Raw genomic sequence first — 23,307 nt, 5'->3', positions numbered from 1 at the left:
TTTGAGCGATGTTTCGATTATGAATGGAAGTATCTTCTACTCTGGAACGTGCCGCAAATATATTAAGCATTATTTTTTTTAAAATCACACAAATTTATTAAATAAAATTTACTTGCGCACGCCAGGATTTGAACCCGTAACCTTCGGATTGCTAAACGATAGTCTTACCCCTCGAATTCGGAGGCCGTTAAATGTCATCTTTGTGCAGATGTGGACGGTTAATATAAAAATAAGCAGATACAGAAAAACATACTTACTGGCTGGTCATTTACAGATATACACACTTTTATTTGAAAAGTAAAAACACTGGACATTGATTTTATATTTGCTATTTTACCCTACATTACCAATATGATATTACATTTATTAGAAGATTAGTGGTAAGAGTAGACTAGATATTTTTTTAAAAGACTGGAAAATTTTTATTTTCTAACATCAATTCAATTGTCTAACAATTAGAATTGTCTAACGCCACCGCCAAATGCAGTCGTGTTAACGAAAGTCGATTAATCATCGATGATGTTTTTTTATTTTTTTTTATTTTTTATTCATAAGAATATATTTGGATACAGGTTTTTTACATGTTTTTCGACTACCACACTAGACACATGTCCGTATTATGGTAGTCGAAATTTGTGTATAATTATATTAATGAAATACATGATTCATTCAGTTGTAAAATAGGTACAGGTTAAATAGGTTTAACTGAAAATAAGAAAGCGATGAAAATAAAGATAAATTAAATAATTATTTTAAAAAGAAATTTAAAACAGAATTTAAATGAAAAAAAAAGAATAATAAAGCAAATGAACTTATTTAATGATGTCAGGTATTCTTTAAAATAGTTCTTTCCCTTCATAAATAACCAATACTGAATATATAATATTATGTACATGATCACATACAGGAAAGGAATTGGAGTAGGTGAATCTTGTAAACATAAAGATAAAAATAAAAATAAGGTAGGATACAAATAAAAATAATAGATAATGCTAGAGATAATAGAAATAAAGATAAAAATAATCGCATTAGCGTAATATAAAGTTTTTGTTGAAAGTTAATTTAGAGATAAAATTTTTACTCGAAAAATAAGAACACTATTAAGTATTGAGGCATTCTTTATAATATTTCCTTCCTTGAGCAAATAACCAGTTCTGTACACTGATGGCATAAAGATCATCAGTTTTCGATGTCTTAATATCAATACTCAGTAAGTTGTTTAAAACAAACCTTTGTTTTTTACATTTGAAAGGTGTCTGTTAAACGCCAATTCTAGGTACGTTTTAGCTTTCTATCAAATTGTAATAAGTTAACAAGTTTGTCTGATAATTTTTCTCTTCTATCACATGTTGTTCAAGAGTTGAAGCAGACTTGGAAACAGCATTTAAAAATATTTATTTTTGTAAAAGGATATTTTTTTTTACAAAATCACCTCAAGGGGGCTATTGGAAACCATTCAACTGTCAAAAAACAAAATAGCACTGAATGACCACTTGATGACTTTGTCACACGTAAATTTCTGCGAAACAACTAGGTCTAAGTGATGGTTAGGTACAGTAAGTTGTAAAGCGCCAATAAGGTATTTTCTCACTAAAATGGGAATAATTCATTTATTATTATGTCATTAAAGTACAGCTTACCTCAGGGTCCATCTTTAATAACCTCATGTGAGGTATACTCCGACGTGTCCTGGCGTGAGGAAGGGCTCGGTGAGCGAAATGAAACTCCGAGTCGGAACTGAGAACCTGTAAACAAAAATGTGGTCAGATTCAATTTTTATTTTTTATCGAACTTTTTTGAATATAACATTTATTGAGTTCTCTCGACCACCGTATCAGTGTTGCTAGTCGTATGTAATCTAGATCACGTTTTAGTATAACAATTTCAACGTGTTAAAATCCCATTTTTTCAGATTAGCTTTGAATTCGTGTCTATTCTGATTGTATTTATTTTTTTCAAGTTTAAGTTGTAGATTATGATTTGAGATCGGCATTACAGAGTCCATCTGCCCTAATGATGTCCAAAACGTTGGCGAAAGAAGAAGAAAGCGCAACACGATATAATACCCCAAAAATAAATCAATTTGGATAATATAATTTTTAAAGGCGGTTAATTTATAAAAAAAGCTCTGCCAGGAAATTACATCTGCGGCAGTTGTTTCGCCCCCTGAAGACATTATCGACAGAGAGTTTGAAATAAAAGTAAAATTATAACAATAATACAATAAAAGTCCAAGACAACTTGTGCACACATTTCCATCTATTATATTTAATTGAATTAAACTTAATTTATGAGAGTGATAGCTGTTTCGCTTTCCGAAGACGTTGTTAAATGGTTATGAAGCAATTTTCGTACAGAGAAAATATTCGTAAATTTAGAAAAAACAGATTTTTTCGGTTCGTATAGGTTAAATTGGCCATCCGAACTGTTTATACAGGATTTATTGTTTTATTTCAATCGTTGATGTTAGTTATGGCAGTTATCAGTTATTTGGAATGACGACTGATGAACGAGAACAAAACAATTAAAATTTTGAAATTTTCTCAAACCTCACGTGTGATTAAATGATTATTTTTCACGTAGAATTTATATTCCCAAGGGACATTTCATAACCTCCACCCCTCGTGAACTTCCATTATAAAAGGTCATTAACATATGAGTGCCTTGAGTTGAAGCCAAAGGCGGGGACAGGTCCTCCACAGTGAATAGCTATTAGCACACCATTCAGCAAGGTCCATTCGCCAGTCCACTTGAGGAACAAACGTGTCTCTTCAAGAAACACCCTTCCATCCCTCCATGCGTGAGATAGAATTCATATCCATCGTAATGTAATGTTTGGCAAATTTTTAGGATGGTATAGCATTGAATTATTACCAGTAAAACAATATGGCAGAATATGAGTGACTCCTAAACACATAGCAGATAGAGTAGAGTTTTTGTTACACATTGTATAAATACTGTAAAAGCTTTGATTCGAGTTAGTATTAGTAAAAAATATCTTTAACTGCGCTTCAAAAGAACGGCAACGACGGATTTTCCGCAGAAAACGATAGGTTATTTCGGACGCATTATTCTTTAAATGACTGTTACCGAGTGAATTTAATAAGAATTCTGAGAAAGTGATGTTTTTAATAAAATAAATGTTTTTTGCACGAGTATGTGTAGTTAAATAACAGAAATCAACCTTTTTTATTTTGTTAAAAAATATTTTTTTATTGTCTGGAAATTAATTTAATTAATTTTTTTTGTCCAAACTAGATTAAAAGTGTCGTGTAAGTTTTCTTGCAAATTCCCTAAATTAAAGAATTGTGTTTTCAAAATTTCACATTCACGGAATTTTTCGACGTTTCGGGTAAAAATATGTGTATATTTTTCTAATTCGAATAAGAAAATCTAAAAGATAATGTTATCTAGTTTCTTAAAATGGTATTTTTTTCATGATATCTTCCAAAAGAAGAAATATATAGCACATTTAAAATACCTTGAAAATATTCCAACATTCATTGAGAAATTTCTATGAACAACCCCCAACGACTGTGTAAACAATGTATATATCTTTCCACTAACACATCCTTCCAAGAATATGTCAATTTTATTAATTTTTTCAAAAAAACGGTCGTTTATCATTTGAATATAATTTTCTCCACGTTTTTTAGACCGTCAGTAGATAGTTTCAAGAAAAAACAATAATTATATAATACACAACTTTCACTGGAATATAAACGGCCTATCCAGGAACTAATATTGACCCGACAAGACACAATAGCACTAGAACACATTTTTATTATTTTTGGTTCTTTTATATTCTCAATCGTTATTAGTTATTAGGTAAATGTATTATAAAATATAATAAAAAAATTATGTTTGCGATCTTCTAGTGTTTTTTAAAGTAGTAAGACTTGCGATCTTCTAGTGTTTTTTTAAGTAGTAAGACTTGCGATCTTCTAGTGTTTTTTTTAAGTAGTAAGACTTGCGAACTTCTAGTGTTTTTTTAAGTAGTAAGACTTGCGATCTTCTAGTGTTTTTTTTAAGTAGTAAGACTTGCGATCTTGTAGTGTTTTTTTTTAAGTAGTAAGACTTGCGATCTTCTAGTGTTTTTTTAAGTAGTAAGACTTGCGATCTTCTAGTGTTTTTTTTAAGTAGTAAGACTTGCGATCTTGTAGTGTTTTTTTTTTAAGTAGTAATACTTGCGATCTTCTAGTGTTTTCCGTTTTGAAATTTCCAGCTCTACGTCATTCTCATTATAAGTTTTTTTATATTTACAGTGAAAACAGTGGAATATACTCTCAGTATCGCCCTGGTAATGGTAATCATTCAGAAATTGAAATATTGCTTGAAATGGATTAGCCGTGTTTTGTGACCAGATCTGAATAGCCACGTACTTCCTCACCTTCCTCTCCCCATCTACTGCCTCTCCCACTAACTTCAGCCTCACAATATACCTACTGGCTCCAGACGGGGAAATAGGAAGGAACACGGTTTTGTGTAAACAATCTTACATAATCTTACTAATAACACATTTTAACGCAACTTATTGTAATGAGGTCACTACATAACAGGTGTATGTTATTGCTTCTTTCTTAACTGTTATTTTATTTGTTATGTTTTAATTTAATTCTTTAATTTTTCACTCATCATAATTTAATACTGTACTATGTATGTGTAAAAAAAACTTAGGTATTTGAATGGCACTAGTGCCGTAAATTCTAAATAAAGAAATAATATTATAAAAACCACAAATTGTATTGAAATCTATTTCAGGCGGCATCTTTCAAATATATTTTATTCATAAATTTTGTTTTTCTTTTGTAATCCAATTTCTTTGTCCAGATCACTATATTATATACGGCTTCCAGTTTCGACATTATACTATAATTATTCATCAACCCTTTATGAAGTCAACGCGAACTGCTGTGAATAGAAATCAATCTACCGGAATTAGTTCGCCCTTGGAACAGGAAACCAGGTCATGAAATTGTTTAGCAAACCAGTAGACTGTTTACAGAAGACCGCAGTAGACTATACACTAGAACTTTGGAACTGTAGAACTGTAGAACTGTTGAACTGGAGGCAGTGGCTTGTCACGGATAAGGCTGTAAATAACCACCAGCGTTCAGACCTAAGCGGCGCTTTAGTTCAGTGCTGGATTTACCTGAGTTCAGTAAACTGAGTTTAAACGTTTAAACTTTGTAACTGACAACTAAGTATTAACATGGATTCCGCAAAGACGGGAGACATTTTTTAAACTTATAGCGAAGTCTCAAACATAGTAGAGAAATAGGTGTACTTTCATACTATTATTTTTTGATGATAAACTAATGTTTTTCAGACAAGGTTTTATGCATAGATGGCGATAAGGCTCAAATTCTCGCTTAACACCATCCACCTGTTTTGACTTATGCAAGAAAAAAACATGGCCAAAAAGTGCCTTTTATTGTATTTTGTTGATGTTCAGGCATAAATATTTTAATGTTTTTGGATTATCTTATAAATAACTTAATTAGCCACATAATTTGTTAAAATAATGTTATAACCATATATATATTGTTATAACCATAACCGAAAATGGTTTCGTAAGTAGGAGATTTTGAACTTTAAAGCAGTTGTAATAGGCCTTATACATTATTTTTTTTTCTGGGCTTATAAAAATACTTATTTTAAAAATACTCGATTATTTCAAAGGCCAGGATGTATTCTACTCGCAGTATTTAATTAAAGCATTTGGAACATTTCATAGTGCATCGCCTTAAATATTAAACATTTTGTTTTTTTAAAAACAAAGAAAAAAATTCTCCGGTTACGAATAACCTGACAATATTTGAAAATCTCCTACTACCATTACAGGTAAGCGGAAAATGTTGCTTGTGTTGTACGGGGACTTAGCCATATATCTAATATGTTTAAATTTGTGGGCGTTAGTAAAGTGGTGTATCTAGTAAACAATGATTTGGATACATAGTTTATTAGATACAATTTGCAGATTTTGAAACACCACGCAAATGTTTCTAGAAACGCTGTTCTGGAACTTTTACTATCTACATAGTGAGCTTTTGCAAATATGTCGCCTACGTAAAGGTTATGTAGGTACATATGCAAATGTGTAAAGGTTCCCACATCTTTTTGGGATTTACAATGCTTTCGAAATTTCTTCAACAATCCATTCAAACTGCCTCATATAGTTCTATTCATTGAATATTTTTTCGTTGTTCCATGGAGAACTCCACTGTGAAACTGACTTCGGCTTGCTCCCCACCGCCCACGGAAAGCGACGCAATACATCGCGACCAAGATGAAAAACCTAAGTTTATTGCAGCGTATATCAATGACTTCAGAAACACCTAGATTTTTGTTTGTGAAACAGTGTTGATAAACAAATGCTTGATGATGCACAGGGCTTAAGAGGAAGCGACAAGTCAAAAATGTCTTTATTCTTGGTATACCTTATATTGTAGGTAATAGGCATTAAAATCGCTTGACAAACGCAGTCTAGAAACGTTCGATTTCAAGAACAAAACTGTTTTTTTTATTTATTTTGTAAATAATTTTATAATAAAGCAAAAAAGTTAATCAAGTGAAACTGTCACAGATAATCTTAGCTATAATACTGTATTTTTTAAAGTTGTTTCCTTTCCGCGTTCATACATTTCTATTGAAAAAAATATTTTCTAGTAGTTTACATTTATACTTTTTATTGAGTAATTTATTTTTTATTTGTATTCTACTCAAGCGAAACGATAGGAAAATCTTCAATTTGTCTAAAACATATTTTTGGCATTCATAACGTACACCAATTCGTTATAAAGATTAATCAAAATAGTGATTTAGCATGAAGCTTCGCCTTAAGAGTGAACCATTCGAAAAACATATTGCCAAGGAAAATAGTCTCATCCTAGCCATAAGAAAGCTATATCATTTTTGTATTTTGTTTTTATTATTTGCTTTCTTTGGTTTTATTGTTTCAAAAAATTCTCAGAATTTGTTCAAGAATTTAAAATATGCTTGAAATAAGTACATACATATTTACATATACATTTTCATAAAGAGCTACCTGATTTAAAAAAAAGATTTTTCGCTCCAGAAAACTTTGAAGGTGGTTTATTAACATTGAAGCCACTCAAGTTATTATTTTAAAAACAATTATGTATTTATTGGAAATGTAATTTAACTAAATAAATATGTTTTTTGTTATATTTGCGATAGACCGTTCTTAGATGTGGTAGAGCAGAAAAAAATTATTGAACCCGTCTTTGGAAAATACAGTTTGTTCCATTAAAATTATAACAACTTCCATTTAGTAAATAAAAATATGTTTAGTTTGCAAACACTTTAGAGGCTTTTTTACCTTCTCCGATAAGTGTTTGCATTCTTTTAAAATTTGCTCACAGATAAATTGTATAGTATTTTTTCTTATTAACTGTTGTTTTTTTACGCCTCTTAGAAATAATATAATAAACAGAATTAAAAGATTGCAAACAACAAAACAACCTTAGAATATGATCATTTTTAAAAGGGTACATAAATTTGTGTTTCCGAATTTTGAAAGCTATTTTAGAAAATAGAGTGGTTCGGAAAAACTTAACGTGTTTAACTTATACAAAGCAGAATATATGTTTCACGAGGCCCGTGGGACGGATTGCATGTAAAGCATGGCATTATGTCCTAAACAATTCCAGGCTAGGGTTTTATTGGATTTGTTTACAGTTGAAAAGCTGGTCGTTATAAATAGTTGTATTAGTTTTTAGAGTCATAGGACAGATGTTTTATGGTGCTATTTATGATTTGTAGTGTCGTTTAAGATGGCATGTTTTAGTTTAAATATTATTTTATCAGGACATCAAAATACTTTCAGACTTTGAATTTCATTTTTGTTTTCGGCAATGAATCAATGCAAATCTTGGAAGCGGAAATTAACCCACTTTCCTACATCTGATCGAGTTTGGCCGATGGAAATTTTGTCGATGACAATGCATTCTATAAAATTTCCGTGGCATTTACACATAGGCACGCGGACATATACGTATTTCTTTGAAAGACCTACTCAGGCAACCCTCAGTCAAACCAAAAAAAAATATTTTAAAAGAAATTTAAAAATAGATGAATTTTAGGGTAAACGAACTTTGATTTTAACGGTTTTATTTTATTAATTGGTGTGAAAATTAACACTTTTTTAAAGTTACGAATTCAAAGATTAGTAATTTCTGCACACCCCTGCATATATAATCCCCAAAGAAGAGGATAGGGGTTTTTTAGGATCTTAATGTATGAAGTTAATTTAAAAAAAAAACAAAAATTAGTAAGAACTCTGAAATTTGGTTCAAAAATCGTAAGAAGCAGAAATCATATTTACAAAAAGGTTTTTTTTTTAATAATACACAAATAAAGAAAAAAATATTAACAAATCATATGTCACTGGCTTGGCCATAGTTTTAAAACACATTTGTCAGACGAAACAAGTTAAGTTAAGTACAATGACCAAACACAAAAGGAGGGATTGATTTAAGACAATAATGTCCAAACTGCTCGTGATACTAGAACCAAAGGGTATAATCTCTTAACTACACCTTTCAGTAAAACAACTTTTGGCCAAAAAAAATTAAAAACTGCGAAAAAGCTACAAAATGCACTTCCACTGGTCATTAGACACTGGTTATTATTTGAAATATAAATCAGACACAAAGTCTTGGATTATTAGCCAAGACAGATCAAACATCAACGATTTTATTAAAACCCATTAATAAGTATGTATTTCTTAACTGATTGTCTTTTATTTTAAATGTTGTTTTGTTATTTTTTTTGTAAAATGATTATGTACGGCGACGAGGTAAGTTGCGCCACTAACTGGTCAGATGAAAGGAATAGTTCCTCTCTCTGCCGATAGAAAACCTGTGATCGTAATACAGGATTGCACTGCCCACACCAAAGACAAAGTATTAAATAATATTCTATTCAACAGATTTTGGTTATCTTGGTGTGTTGATGCAAGTGGGGCCCGGACTATGATGTGAAGGTAAATTGGAACACAAGGCTCCATAAACCTTAAAACACTTATCACAGCAACACAAGCACACGGCGGACGACCCTTGCAATGATTATGTTTTCCACAACGTGTACGTCGAACTTGACCAGTAGTTACTGATCCAGAGCAATAGACTTGTCACCAGCGGCCAGTCATAAAATAAAAAGTTGAAGTTCTTTCAAAAGTTAAAGTTCTTTCAAAAGTTAAAGGTTTGAATCCTGGCTCTGTGATTGGTGGAAACAGAACAAACTACCGCTGACCAATGGCGTGACGAAACAGCTAATGTTATAAACTGCGCTTTCTCTTAACACAGGAATTAGTGAGACAGGCAAAGCATATGAATATAACTTATTATAAGTAATAAGGATGAATAAAATTTAAAAAAATCACCCTATAATAATGCCCATCTGTGTTCGATCGCAAATAAAGCCATTGAAATGCTTGAAAATTCTTCTAGATGCAGAAAAATAAATTTTATATCCGACATTATATTCTTTATGGCGTCTATAAAAAAAGCAATTCGAAGAAGAGTCAATTCCGCCAGTATTTCCTCTGTAAATGTTTTTCTGTATTAGGTTTCGGAAGATAAAGTGTTGTATTGGAGAAGCCATTCCCCTAATAGTGCTGTCATGTCTCGCTACAAGAATGGAATATTCCGAGAATTGGCCGCTTCCATAGAGCAAGTCCCTTCCATTGTTCCGCTTTTCCATATTCTAGGAGACTCAAATAAATAGTTCCCATGTAATCGATACACGTCTATTTTTGGAAGGTGGTTGACTGGAACTGAATAACGAAAACAAAGCAAAATAAATTTATTATTTTTATTGATATGTAGCATACGTATATATGACTGGAGTAAAAACAATGCACCAAAAAGAAGTCGATTTTTTGTGTTATAAATTGAGGGCTAGGTTCATGGATATTTAAAAGCTTCATTACTCGTGATAAAAATGAGTTTGAGAACTGAAAAAAGCACATGGAAAAGCAGTTCGTATTTAAAGACGCCACGTTTGGTGTTTTTGCTGCCTCAGCGCACTGATTTCTGTTTTGCAATTAAAATTTTAGTTTAATAACTGTTTATTATTAATAATGCACCGCAGTGCTTGAGCTATATGGCAGATATGAAAAAATCATAAAAAAAGTATTATGTGGGAATAAGTTCTTTTTTTTAAACTATAGCTAAAGGTAAAATATTTTGAATAGCATAAAAAAGTATATAACTTGGCCGATGCGAAAGCAAATAGCGTTCCAGTTTACTCTTGTAGAATTCGAGCACTGTCATGAAAACATGAGCAATTGTTTTTTTTAATAAATTCTTGGTCAGCAGGAATCCTCAAATATTTATATTAGGTAAACAGTAAAAGAAAAGGTAAACAAAAATATTAAAGTGGTAAAATGGTTAATCTAGATTATAAAAGTGAACAAGGTGTAATTTTCACAAAACCCACTCGCTGACCTTTGGTTGTCCTTTGTCCAGTCATCATTAAATGATGTTAGGCCTTAGACATATTACGCTATATTATACGCGCATAAATTTATTATATGCTGGGCTGACTCACAACGCTATCTTCTTCGGGAAAGGGAGTCAGATCAATTGGGGAACTGCCGCGGAATATCATTTCATTGTATGGGATCTGTCACTTTGATAGATGACAGCCGCGTAATTACAGGGCTCCGTAAATTGTTTTGACACGCTCTACCTTATAACACATCACCTTTTTAGGTGCAACAGGTCTGTAAGGGATTGTATGGATAGCAATATGGAGTTATTTAAAACGCTTTGAACTTATAGAGTAATCTGTCACCCCCTTTATGGTGATTGGTGACCTTATAGCAGGTCGCACCTCAGCTTCTAGCAACTCTGCTCTGTTATAATATACTATAAACTAGTGTATGTATTCTTATGCAATACTATGTACACTTTTTGAGTCACAGTTATTGGAATTAATATACAAGGAGGGAAAATTCAAAAGCACCTTCACCGTCAGGCCTTTGGTATATTGAACGTTATATTTCTCAAAGACGCTGACAGATGATCGGAGAATCGGTTTGTATTTCCGCTTTACAATAAAATCTTTATAAATAAATAGAATATTTCTGAACTAATCCGAAAATTTAAATCTATTTTTGAAATGTGATGAAATTCACTTTCTAATTTTATTTTTTTTAAATTTTTATTTATTTAATGCAAACATAAAAAAAATGTTTTAAAAATTGCTCACCTTAAGTATTTACGCCTAAATGCTAAAAAAATCATCTAAAAATACGTATTTAATTAGACAAATGTGATATAAACATTACTATTACCTAACTCTTTAATCGTTCCGTATAAAAACAAATTAATAAAAAAAATCTTTTTAGTTTTATAATTTTTTTTTTCGAATTGCAGTCGGAACCTTTGCTTTCATAGATGAGTACATTTCAATTATTTCGTGGTTAACTTCTGGATTTGAATATAAAGCGTGATGTTTTCTCTTTCGCACACCGTTAAAATCATATTTCTCACCATGAAAAAAGGGGGATACAACGATTTCTATTATACCATATAAGCTGTTCCTGATGGATAATAGGTGTTTGTTCCCAAAACCGAACAAATTAGCCTGAGGGGTTACGGTGGTTTCGGTAAAGTATGGTAACTTCGGGAGGTGATTCTACTTACACGATAGTAGAAGAAATAAAGATATACGTTGTCTTTTTTTAACGTTCGGTTAATTTTTCACGAGTAAACTTCTAGTCTATCTATCTATTTACATAAAGAAGACTGTCTGTGGCAGACACCGAGCGGGTAGCGTGGATTTGATTTTTATTATATTACAGATATTGATTCTACTGGTGTTGACACCGTACTTTGCGCTTTTCTATGAATTATAATTATGCTCCTCACACGTTAAGGCAGGACAATCAGCCATGTGGAAGCTTTGCTGGACCATCTTTTTAAAAATTATTAGATTAAATAAAAAATGAAAAAAAACATTAACAAGTAAAAAAATTAAAAAAATACGAATCTACTGTTTTATTCTGAGGTTGAGGAATTTTTTGCACACATTACTTCAAAACAAGAGGAAAGTTACTATTAGATTTTTTTTAAAGCCAAAAAGCCAGGACAACGCCGGGGACTACAGCTAGTCTAGATATTTATGTAAGTGAGATTATACCCCGGACATGCGGCGTGAATTTGATTTATATTCAAATCTACTGTTTTATTCCGAGATTAACAAAATTTTGCATATTGATCTTCGTCACTGTCAATATGACATTTCTAAAAACTACCCGATCCCTTTTTCCAATCCCATAAAGTGACATTTGATATGTCTTGGTGAAATTGTGAACACTTGAGGTTCAAAATAAGAGAAAAATTACTGTCTACATCTAATTTCGAAAAATTCTGCGTAAAATCCGGGCAACGCCGGGAACTTTATCTATAAAATCTTGATTTGACAAAATAATTTATTTGTTACAACTTTGCCAACAAATATATCTTTTATAATAAAAACACATAAATTTGTTTTTGACCACGATAGTTTTATTTTCACTCTACCGGTTTCGGAAGATCCCTTCCTTCGTCAGGAGAATATTTAAAACTAATCTACTACACAAAATATTGACACATAAATACAAAAATGTTAAGTGTTTGAGAGAGATGTCGACAAAGTGGAAGGGGTAATTACGGGAATTCCAGGAAGAACAGAGCGGTTAACTGGAAATATGTCAAGAATAGGACTATAAGACAGATTAATTTGGTTATTTATTATACTGGAGTTATTATTGATGGCTTTTCTGATTTCAAGTGCTTCTAAATTATCTAATTTTTTGTCTTTATTACTACGGTGAAGAATTTTAACCCCTGTATCTTTACTAAAAGTATGATCGGTGGAAATGAGATGATTGGCAAACTCCGAAAAATTATTGTTATTTAAACATCTTAAATGTTCGGTGATTCTAATATTTATATTTCTAGTTGTCTTACCTATGTAGAACGATTGACAATCATTGCAACATAGTTGGTAAATGCCTGAGTGGCTAAATTTGTGATCTTTATCTTTAGTATTTTTAAGTAATTTTCCCAAGTTGTTATCAGTATAGAACGCGGGTTTAATGTGGGTAGGCAAATTTTTTGTACTAAGTGAAGAAAAATTGGATATGTATAAGATTTTACGCCATTGAAAGGGATTTATGATTTTATTATTAGTTTCAGGTGTACCAAATAAAAATGTATTCGTCGAAATGAGTTTAAGTTTCTTATTCAGGATTTTATCAATTAAGTGTGTCGAGTAACCATTATTTAGAGCAATTTGTTTTATTTTTGACAGTTCAATTTCGAAATTAACAGCTGATAGTGGGATTTTTACGAAGCGGTGTACCATTGAATGATAGGCAGAATGTTTGTGTGATATCGGGTGGTTTGACGTGTTATGTATAGTTATATCCGTGAATGTCGGTTTACGATAGATGTTAAATTCAATTGTATTATTTATTGAAGTTAGTGTTAAATCTAGAAAATTAATCGATGCATTACTGCCTACCTCTACAGTGAATTGAATTTTTTTATGAAATGAATTTATAAGAAGAAGGAATTTAGTTAGTTGCCGCTCTGTTCCCGTCCAGATACAAAAAATATCGTCTACATATCGTTTCCAAGTGAGAACATTATTTAAGAGTGATGACTTACAATTAAAAATCTTATTTTCTAAGTTATTCATAAAAATATCTGCCAAAAGTGGGCTAGTAGGAGCTCCCATAGGTAGCCCTTGGCTCTGTTGGAAGACGCAGTTGTTATACTGGAAATAATTTTGATTAAGGCACATATTGAATAAACGAGACAGGTCATCAATCATATCTTTATCTAAATTAGAGGATTTTAACATATCTACAATTATTTGTTTGCAATCAGTAGTTGGAACATTTGGAAATAAGTTAATTACATCAAACGAAATTAGCTTAGCATTATTGGGAATGAACAAGTCCTTAACTGAATTTATTAAATCAAATGAGTTTTTAATGGTATATTTGGGTGAAAACACATTAAAATTGTTGAAGACATTAGTGATATGAGAAGCATTTACCAACTATGTTGCAATGATTGTCAATCGTTCTACATAGGTAAGACAACTAGAAATATAAATATTAGAATCACCGAACATTTAAGATGTTTAAATAACAATAATTTTTCGGAGTTTGCCAATCATCTCATTTCCACCGATCATACTTTTAGTAAAGATACAGGGGTTAAAATTCTTCACCGTAGTAATAAAGACAAAAAATTAGATAATTTAGAAGCACTTGAAATCAGAAAAGCCATCAATAATAACTCCAGTATAATAAATAACCAAATTAATCTGTCTTATAGTCCTATTCTTGACATATTTCCAGTTAACCGCTCTGTTCTTCCTGGAATTCCCGTAATTACCCCTTCCACTTTGTCGACATCTCTCTCAAACACTTAACATTTTTGTATTTATGTGTCAATATTTTGTGTAGTAGATTAGTTTTAAATATTCTCCTGACGAAGGAAGGGATCTTCCGAAACCGGTAGAGTGAAAATAAAACTATCGTGGTCAAAAACAAATTTGTGTGTTTTTATTATAAATTATGATGAGCCACAAAGTGAATGCTTTTTACAATTACGAAATATATCTTTCTTGTTGATTTCAATTTATTACAATATGTTTAGTATTATTTTAGAATTAGATAACTACTGATTTCTTGTTCACTGCGTATTTATACAAGGGAATACATTGCCTGAAAATTAATTGCTAGCTATAACGTGTGACGAATAATGGCTAGCTATAACGTGTGACCAGTAATTTCTAGCTATAACGAGTGACCAATAATGACTAGCTACAACGTGTGACCATTAATTGCTAGCTATAACATGTGACCAGTAATTTTTATCTACAAGTGTGACCATTTAGTGCGCCCTACTGTCGAATTTGGCAGCCATCTCTGGTCTGGAGCCCCAAAATACCTGAAAAAAACCCTTGACTCTGTGCAGAAACGGGCGGTCCGTTTGATAGATTCCCCAATCTTAACAAACGGACTGCAATCTTTAGAGCACAGGCGTCAGGTAGGTATGCTGTCCTTGTTCTATCGGTATTACAATGGAAGATGCTCTGAGGAACTAGCGTCATTGATCCCTTCGGCACCGGTGCGTAGTCGGGATACACGCCAAACGCGCGCCCAACATTTGTACACAGTTGACACTTGTCACATGAGAACGGGTCGCTTCTACGATTCGTTCTTAAGTTCAACAGCTCGGCTGTGGAACGAACTGCCGGCCTCTGTGTTTCCTCCCTCCTACAACATGGGACTCTTCAAGACCCATGTTCACTCCTTCCTCTCCAAAAAAAGACCCTCCACACAGCATCCCCAAAGATGACATAGGCCCCGAGGGAAATTATTTTCTTCAGGGCCTCCTGTGTGGAGTAAATATAAAAAAAAAAATAAAAAAAAATTGTTAGTTATAACGTGTGACTAGTAATTGCTAACTAAAACGAGAAATCAGTAATTTCTAGCTACAACGTGTGATCATTAATTGCTAACTATAACGTGAGATCAGTAATTTCTAGCTATAACGTGTGACCAGTAATTGCTAGCTGGAACATGACAAGTAACTGTTCCCAGTAAAAGAGCTACACATTATATTAGTTTTCTTAATTCTAACTAGACTTCGGTGGCTAGGTCATGTGGAGAGAATGACCGAGCATCAAGAACCAAAGTCCCTGCTGAGCTCAAGACCGATAGGGAGAAGAAGCCTGGGAAGGCCAAGGTTAAGATGGAGCGACAACGTCCTCAAAGATTTGTCTGCCTTGGAGCTTCGAAACTGGAGAGAGCTGGCGCGGGACCGAGATGAGTGGAGGAAGACTCTTGAGGAGGCCAAGACCCACCAGGGGTTGTAGAGCCAAAAGTGATGATGATGATGAATTCTAAATATTAAAAAAAACTTTTGTTTACATTAACATAGCAGCAGTAATAAATTGTTGTTAGAATCAAAACTGTAATGAAATTCAATTTAATTTCGTGTATGTAACGGTAGGTTTATGGATATAAATCTTTGCTTGCTACTTTAGGCAATCTATCAAATTTGACAAGAAAATTCTAGGAAATATATTACGTATTCCAAGAGGATCGAGTCAACTGTCTGAGAATCCTTCGGGACTTAAGAACCTCGGGTGCTCACTGGAGATAAAATGGATTGTTTATTTTTTATCAAGGACTAAATAAATATACGCCAAATAAATACAGAATACATTTTCCAGTGGGAATATACTGATTGATGGATCGACTCAATCCACGCTCTTCATTTTAATGATACGGACAGTAGGGACAGTTAGGTGGTATCACTTAAGACGAGACAATACCTTAAAATAAAGCCAGAATCATAACCACGTAAGTGAAGCAACCGTGCACAAAAAAATGCGACGCGCGACCCTGGTGTATTGAACAGACCGGTGGTTGAATTTGCCCAATCAAATCTCTAAAATAAATTGGGAATCTTAACGACATAAGTGAGGTAGGTGCGTAAAAACAATATTCGTCACGCGGCCCGACGTAATGCACGGACCTACGGTCGACTTTTCCCTAGCAGGCCAATAAAATCGTTATTTCCGTGGGGTTTATTTTCATTATTTTTGATGAATGTATCCCTAAAATACCAAATGTTTCTAGAAAGATCCCTCGGGAAGTTACTAATTCATCGTCTTGAAAAATAAAATCTGATGCTTATAGCTAATTTTATACGTTTATACGTTTTACATAAAATATTTTAATTTTAAGGTCCTGTTTATATTAATCTTAAATATAAATAACTTACATCTGAGACAATACAGAGCAGAACTCAAACCTTTAACTTGAGTCTCGGCATTATTGTACGAATTGTTGCACAAGTCTGTAACGACTTCTTACCTTCTCACACCGTGAGAATGAGACGAATGTATCGCTGGTAAAATATTCCATTTTACATATTGAAAGTTCTATATCAGTAACTACTGATATAATCCGCCGTAAAAGTTGTAGAAAACATAATCATTGCAAGTGTGGATCGCCGTGTGCTTGCTTGTGCAGTGATTAGTGCTTCTGATCCAATTTATATCAACATCATCAGATAATCAAACCTGCTGGTGAGTACAATGTTGTGTGTTAATATCAATGGTTTGGAGCAACGCATTTCTGTATCGGGATTATTATTTTTCATTCGGCAGAGAGAGGATCCATTCAACAATAAAGTAAATCAATTTTGCAAACACACGGCGCGGTTCCACCTTTATTTTTTTACATTATTTGAAAAAATAGTCGACACGTGAAAAATAGCAGAATGTATTTTAACTTTCCAAGATGAAAAGAAATCTTTTTTGATAATCATGTTTCAGTGCTCTAGACCAGTGCTCCGCAACCTTTTCTCACCTACGACACACCAAATTTCTTCCTAGAATTCCGCGCCACACCAAAAGCTAAAATATATACATATAAAATTGATACACAAATTTTACAATAATTTCTTTTTTTATTTGAAAACTATACATACATACATATAACTATAAAAGTTTTCAACTAGCAAATTACATACTATAACGTATTTATTTTTACGCAATCTTAGTAATTATTATAAAATAATAATAAATTAATGAGCGATTAATTGTTAAATTAACCTGCGATTGTTTATTAACCTGCGCTTGTTTCAATGAATACAAAAGTTTTATATTCGGCTCGATTTTTGACAGCGCAACCCGAAATTCTTGGTCATGACCTTTTAAGCATGACCGCTTATCATTTTTAATTAATACAAGCGTTGAAAAACTTTGCTTACATAAATATGTCGTTGAAAATGGAAGTATTGTTAAGAATGCTTTGATGGAAATGTGAGGATATTCTTTTTTAACGTAAATCCGGAAAACATCTAATTGATCTTCGGAGAAGTGAAGTTTTAATGTCATGTCATTATTTAAATCTGTAAATTCCACTCGAATTTGCAGAAGCATTGCTTCCGTAGAATTTATTGCATTAGTTGCAAAAGGATTTCGAATCCAATCGTATTGTTCCGTATTATTGGAATAAAAATATCGACCAAATTTCTGCTGAAGCATACTTAAATGTTGTTGGGCCAGATCCACAGTTAATTGTTTGTTTTTAATTGTACTATGGTTGATCCTTTGGTACATTTCCAAACATCCTTTTTGCAACACTTTCTGCCGAAGTTCGTTATTAAGTTTATTCAAATGCTCGAATATATCAGCCATGTATGTAAGTTTGGCTATCCAGTAATTATCATCGCGGTACTGATATAGTTTAGGCATATTTTGATTTAAAAGAAACTCACACACCTCGTAACGAAGCTCAAACAATCTAGCCAAAACTTTGCCTCGGAATAGCCAGCAAATTTCTGTATAAAACAATAAAAAATCATATTCGGCTCCCGTTTCTGCACAGAGTATTCCAAAGATTCACGAGTTTAGGGCTCTTGATTTAATTATGTTTACTATTTTAATGCATTCATTCATCGTGTTCAAAAGTTCCTCCGGTAAATCTTTGACCATCAATGCTTCTCGATGTATGCAGTAGTGTGTAAATTGTAACGTTGGATTTTTTTGTTTTACATAAAAGACAAAACCCTTTTTACTACCCGTCATTGCCGCAGCGCCATCCGTGCAAACAGCAATGCAATTGCTCCATTTAATATTATATATTTTGAAGAAATCATCGGTTACTTGAAAAAATTCTTCACCGGTAGTTCGCTCTGGAACCTCCTTACAAAATAAATAATGTTCTTTAAGTCCTCGTCAACGAAAAGTACAATAGCTATCAACTGTGCTTTATTTTTAATATCGGTTGTTTCGTTGATCTGAAGCGCAAATTTTTCAGCCAATAGCAGTTTTCTAATCAGTGTTTCTAATATTATTGTGAATACGTCTTTTAACAGTATCTGCATACAATGAAAAATAGACAATATTATGAAAAATATTTTGTCATTGTGTATTCAATACATATTAAATATTGTAAAATGTCAAATACATTGAATTTGACCGCGGCACACCTGTGACCGGCTCACGGCACACCAGTGTGCCACGGCACACCGGTTGCGGAGCACTGCTCTAGACCCTAGCAAAAGTTGTTTTGTCATTAGATCTTTTTTAGTAAAGCTGCTGCCACACGCAAAGCTCACATCAACAGATAATATAAAGCACAATAGCGCTCGCCATACAATCCCATACAGACCCGACACACGTAAAAAGATAACGCGCTATAAGTGTGGTTCTGAACTTCGCTAACCGAATTTATTTTACGTAACCGCTCCCGACGCGATATTTGAAAAGTATGCGTCCCTCTCTCCGCCGTAAAAAGGAGAGGGGGTCATTTTAATTGCGGAGCTACCGACTAAGTTCCGTGTTCCCTTTGACAGCCATGACATAAGCAGCCTAATAATGGTGCTGCCACACGCAAAGCTCACATCAAAAGTTAATGTACAGCGCATCATCTTTTCTACCGACACACGACGCTATCAAATATTTCTTCCTATGGTAGGAGAGGGGGTCAGTTGAATTCGAGAGCGGCCGAGGAACATAATTTCATCTGTCAAAGTGACAACTTTACTTACTGACAGCTTGAGCACGTTTTCGAAATGGATGATACTTGTCGCCTATTGCTGGATCTGTTGGACAGCTCATCCTCAGATGATGATGCCGCCAACTATATAATTATAAATGCTATTTATAAACTGTTTAGATTTTAAACAATCTGCGCGTAAATAGCGCATTTTCACATAACCTGACATAACCTCTCCGTCGAATCAGGAAATTCGCAGTTCGCATGCCGATCGACGAAAGCGACATATAATAAATTATTGTAAAATAAGCTCAAGTCGATTTCCAAAAATGTCGAAGGCAAAGGCGGCAAGGACCAACACCAGGGCAGGGAACGAGAAGAGAGCACGAGAGCTGACGAGAGCAAACCAGATTACCCAGGAAAACAATTGAAAACAATCAACAAACGAACAAACTAGAAGCTTCTCTATGTAGGTATCAGGCCGTCCAACTTTATCAAAAAACCGAATGATATTACCATATAAACATACTTAGTTAAAAATATGATTAATTTTGAAAGGGCGAAACCTCTAACTTTACCCTTTGTTTTATGTTTACTTAAAATATCAGATCTTACCAGTCCCGCCTTTGCTTTTCGTATGTTTTGTTGTTCAACATACACGCTTATTTTTAAACAAGAAAATGTTATTTTATTTGATGTAAGCTTTATTTTAATGCTCTTTTTTATTGCACTGTATAAAAAATCACGTATCACAACATGTGTATGTGCCTAATGAGGTGGCTTCTAATAAACTCTGAATAAAGTTGTTTTTTTAGAACAGCATCGAACTAAAATGGTATAATGAAGAATGATATTTTACTTTCGACAGCGTTTAAAATTATATGAATTAAATACATTTTGAATACTGTAAATAGCGCGTGAGTTATTTTCATAAATATTTAACGACTAACAAATAATTATATACTTAATTTATTTTGAATTTGATGGACACCTGTTCTCATTCAATATATTTTCCATATTCAAGTCATATTCAAATAATTCCTAATTCAATATATTTCATTGTTCATTTAATTAATCTAAGCATTTAGATCATTTAGAGCTACATTAAACGTTGAGCTCTTCCCAAATTTAATCTGGCTTCCCTTTTGCAGCAAAATAAAAATGTTACGTTTTAAATGAAGCTCATTTTTTTCCGCAAATATAATCAAATTACTCAGTTGCCTGAAACAATAAAATGTCTGTCAGAAATTCTTTCTCTGTTAAATTATTTTAATTGTTTTATTTGAGCTGAATAGAAAATTTTATTGGTGTCAAAGTCAGAAGTAATAAACCTAATGAAATAAGCAAAGATGCTTGGTCATTCATCTTAGGCCATTTTATGGGTATTATTATTTCATCTATATTTATTTATTTATACGGCCGTTGGGCTTAACACGCATAGATTTAAAAATTTATTTAAGAATATAAGTACCTACATAGATAGTAGTAATAAATCGTATAATAATTATAACTTAATGATACAGTTAAGGTTTATTGCAAATCGCATGTATATTTGTTTTCTAAAGTCGTAACATATCGAAAGAGCAAGTTTCGTTTCACACACAGCGCAATCACTGTGGAGAAGAATACTTGTGTATAAAATGAGTGCGAGAAGCAACTACATGAAATGGAGCAAGGAACATATAATTAGTCATACTTACTAGGTCAGCACTGTCTAATAAAATATAGATAATTTTCCTTCGATGTGACAGTTCGGGTAGTTCAAGTAATTACATTTTTTGTAAGATTTATAAAAGAAATGAGGTAAGTATATATAAAATATACTACTAATATATTTTTTTAGTATATGCTTTATTTTGAGATTTAAATACTACTCTTTCATGGAAGCGTTAGCTTGTGGTTGGAAATTAACAAAAAAATTACCTATTTCCACGATAGAAATTATACAAAATTCTTTTATAAAATATAGACGCTAGGTCATATATGACCCAAAAATTACGTTGAGACACAAATTTGACGTACCAAAAAACGCTTCTCTTGACATATCTTGACGATCATGGTCGCATTTCGAAGCAAGACTACTGGTAGGTTATTAGGTCAATCGTACGTGTATATAACCTTTGACTTTGACACTGGCAGCGTTGTGCGGTAGGCGGTATGTATGTTTAAGTAGCTCAAAGCTCTACAATGATCGACATCCTTAGACAGAGATCTCCCAATTTACATTACAGGTTCTGGTTCGAGTCCAAGACATCGCAATGTGAATTTGCACAAACAACGACTTTAATATACCATTTTCATGTAGTGTTTTTTTCCAAAATAAAGGAAAAATATATATTTCATCCATCGTCACTGGTCACTCGGCCACTGTTAACCGCCTGACTCCCCAGATCGACTCTAACTGTAAAATACCTACTAAAAGATTTTTTTTGTTGAAAAAAAATCTTGTCACATGAGACCAAAATTTTTTTTTTTTACTGAAAATAATGTCAGGAATCACTGGTTAAAGTAAGTTTCTTAGTACAGTGTATTTGTACCGATAGACACTATTACAATTTAAATAACACGAAACTATTAATCGTTATTTATAAAATATATTAATGTTTCTCTCTGTCTGAAAATATTTAAATCCCAACTCAACTAACAATATGTTTGAATATAACTAGAAACCAACTTTGGAAAAACACTTCAAGGACGCTGCACAAATAGATATATAATTAAATAAATACCATGGTATAAATTAATATTACTATTGTATCCATACTGCCCGAAAAAAAACTTAAAAAGAAGAGTAATTTTTGAGTGGTAGCGAGAACTACAAAAATATTCGGTATGATCAAATTCACCCCCTAATTCAAAAGTCGCCCCATATCACGGTACCGGAAAAGTGTATCGAACGTCACGATGCTTTTTGTAAGGGCAAAGAAAATAAAATATTACGAAAGTCGCCAGTCACCGGTGTTAAAATGTTAATATATCCATAGCCCGTAATACCATCGTGTAAATCAAATTATTATTCACAATTGAAATGAAATGCTTCACGTTGATTTTTAGGGCTTAGTGACAATTCACGGTATATTATTGTGGTAGATTATTTTTAGACTAATGCTTACACAATAATGCTGAAAAAATATATAACTTGTTTACAAATATCACATAATATGCGCCTATATATTTTTTTTTATTTTTACTGTTTTATTAAATTTTCTTGGAAAAATCAAAAGGTTTTAAAAATACATGTTTGCTTTTAAAGTTTTATTTCATTTTATTCAGAAATCAAAGGCTTAACCATTTTATCAACGTACTTATTTTATATCGCCTACGAATTTCGTTGGATTCAAAATATCACAAGGCTTCAGATTGTTGCGGAAACAAACCTACGTCTTCGAAAACATTTTTAAAGTGTATTTTTGTGATAAAATACCGACCTACCTTTTTATATATATTAATAATAATATTTTTTGTTTATTTCTGCTAAACAGAGCGGTGAGCGCAATACGTTGTCTGTCATATAAAAGCATACATCTAAATAAATTACATAATATTATGTTAAAAATAAAATTAAACATATTTAGCATTTGTACTACGGTGGCTTGAGGGAAAGTTTAAATCTATGGTGTAGAAACGCGCCCTGCCACTGGGCGACGGCCTGGACAAGAGTATTTTCCGATCTCCGATAGCGCCTATTTAAACATACTTACATTTTTTAAATAATTAAATAACTTGAATGGGAGAAATTACACAATTTTCGAAAC

At 32.6% G+C, this 23,307-nt stretch overlaps 1 protein-coding gene across 1 annotated transcript in view; it reads right to left on the bottom strand.

The window, feature by feature from the left end:
• The window catches only part of amon (prohormone processing protease amontillado), a 263,013-nt gene that overhangs the window by 103,682 nt on the left and 136,024 nt on the right, over positions 1-23,307 (bottom strand). Inside the window, exon 2 of the mRNA XM_089640806.1 lies at positions 1,641-1,745. Within this exon, the coding sequence (XP_089496932.1) occupies positions 1,641-1,745 (105 nt within the window). The remainder of the gene's footprint in view (positions 1-1,640; positions 1,746-23,307) is intronic.

Source organism: Hesperophylax consimilis, chromosome 16 (assembly GCF_061612785.1).
Source record: "Hesperophylax consimilis isolate HC1 chromosome 16, BYU_Hcon_1.0, whole genome shotgun sequence".
In the NCBI taxonomy this organism is placed as follows: domain Eukaryota; kingdom Metazoa; phylum Arthropoda; class Insecta; order Trichoptera; family Limnephilidae; genus Hesperophylax; species Hesperophylax consimilis.
Note: the sequence above shows the minus strand (reverse complement) of the source record. Positions and strands in the feature narration are given on the sequence as shown.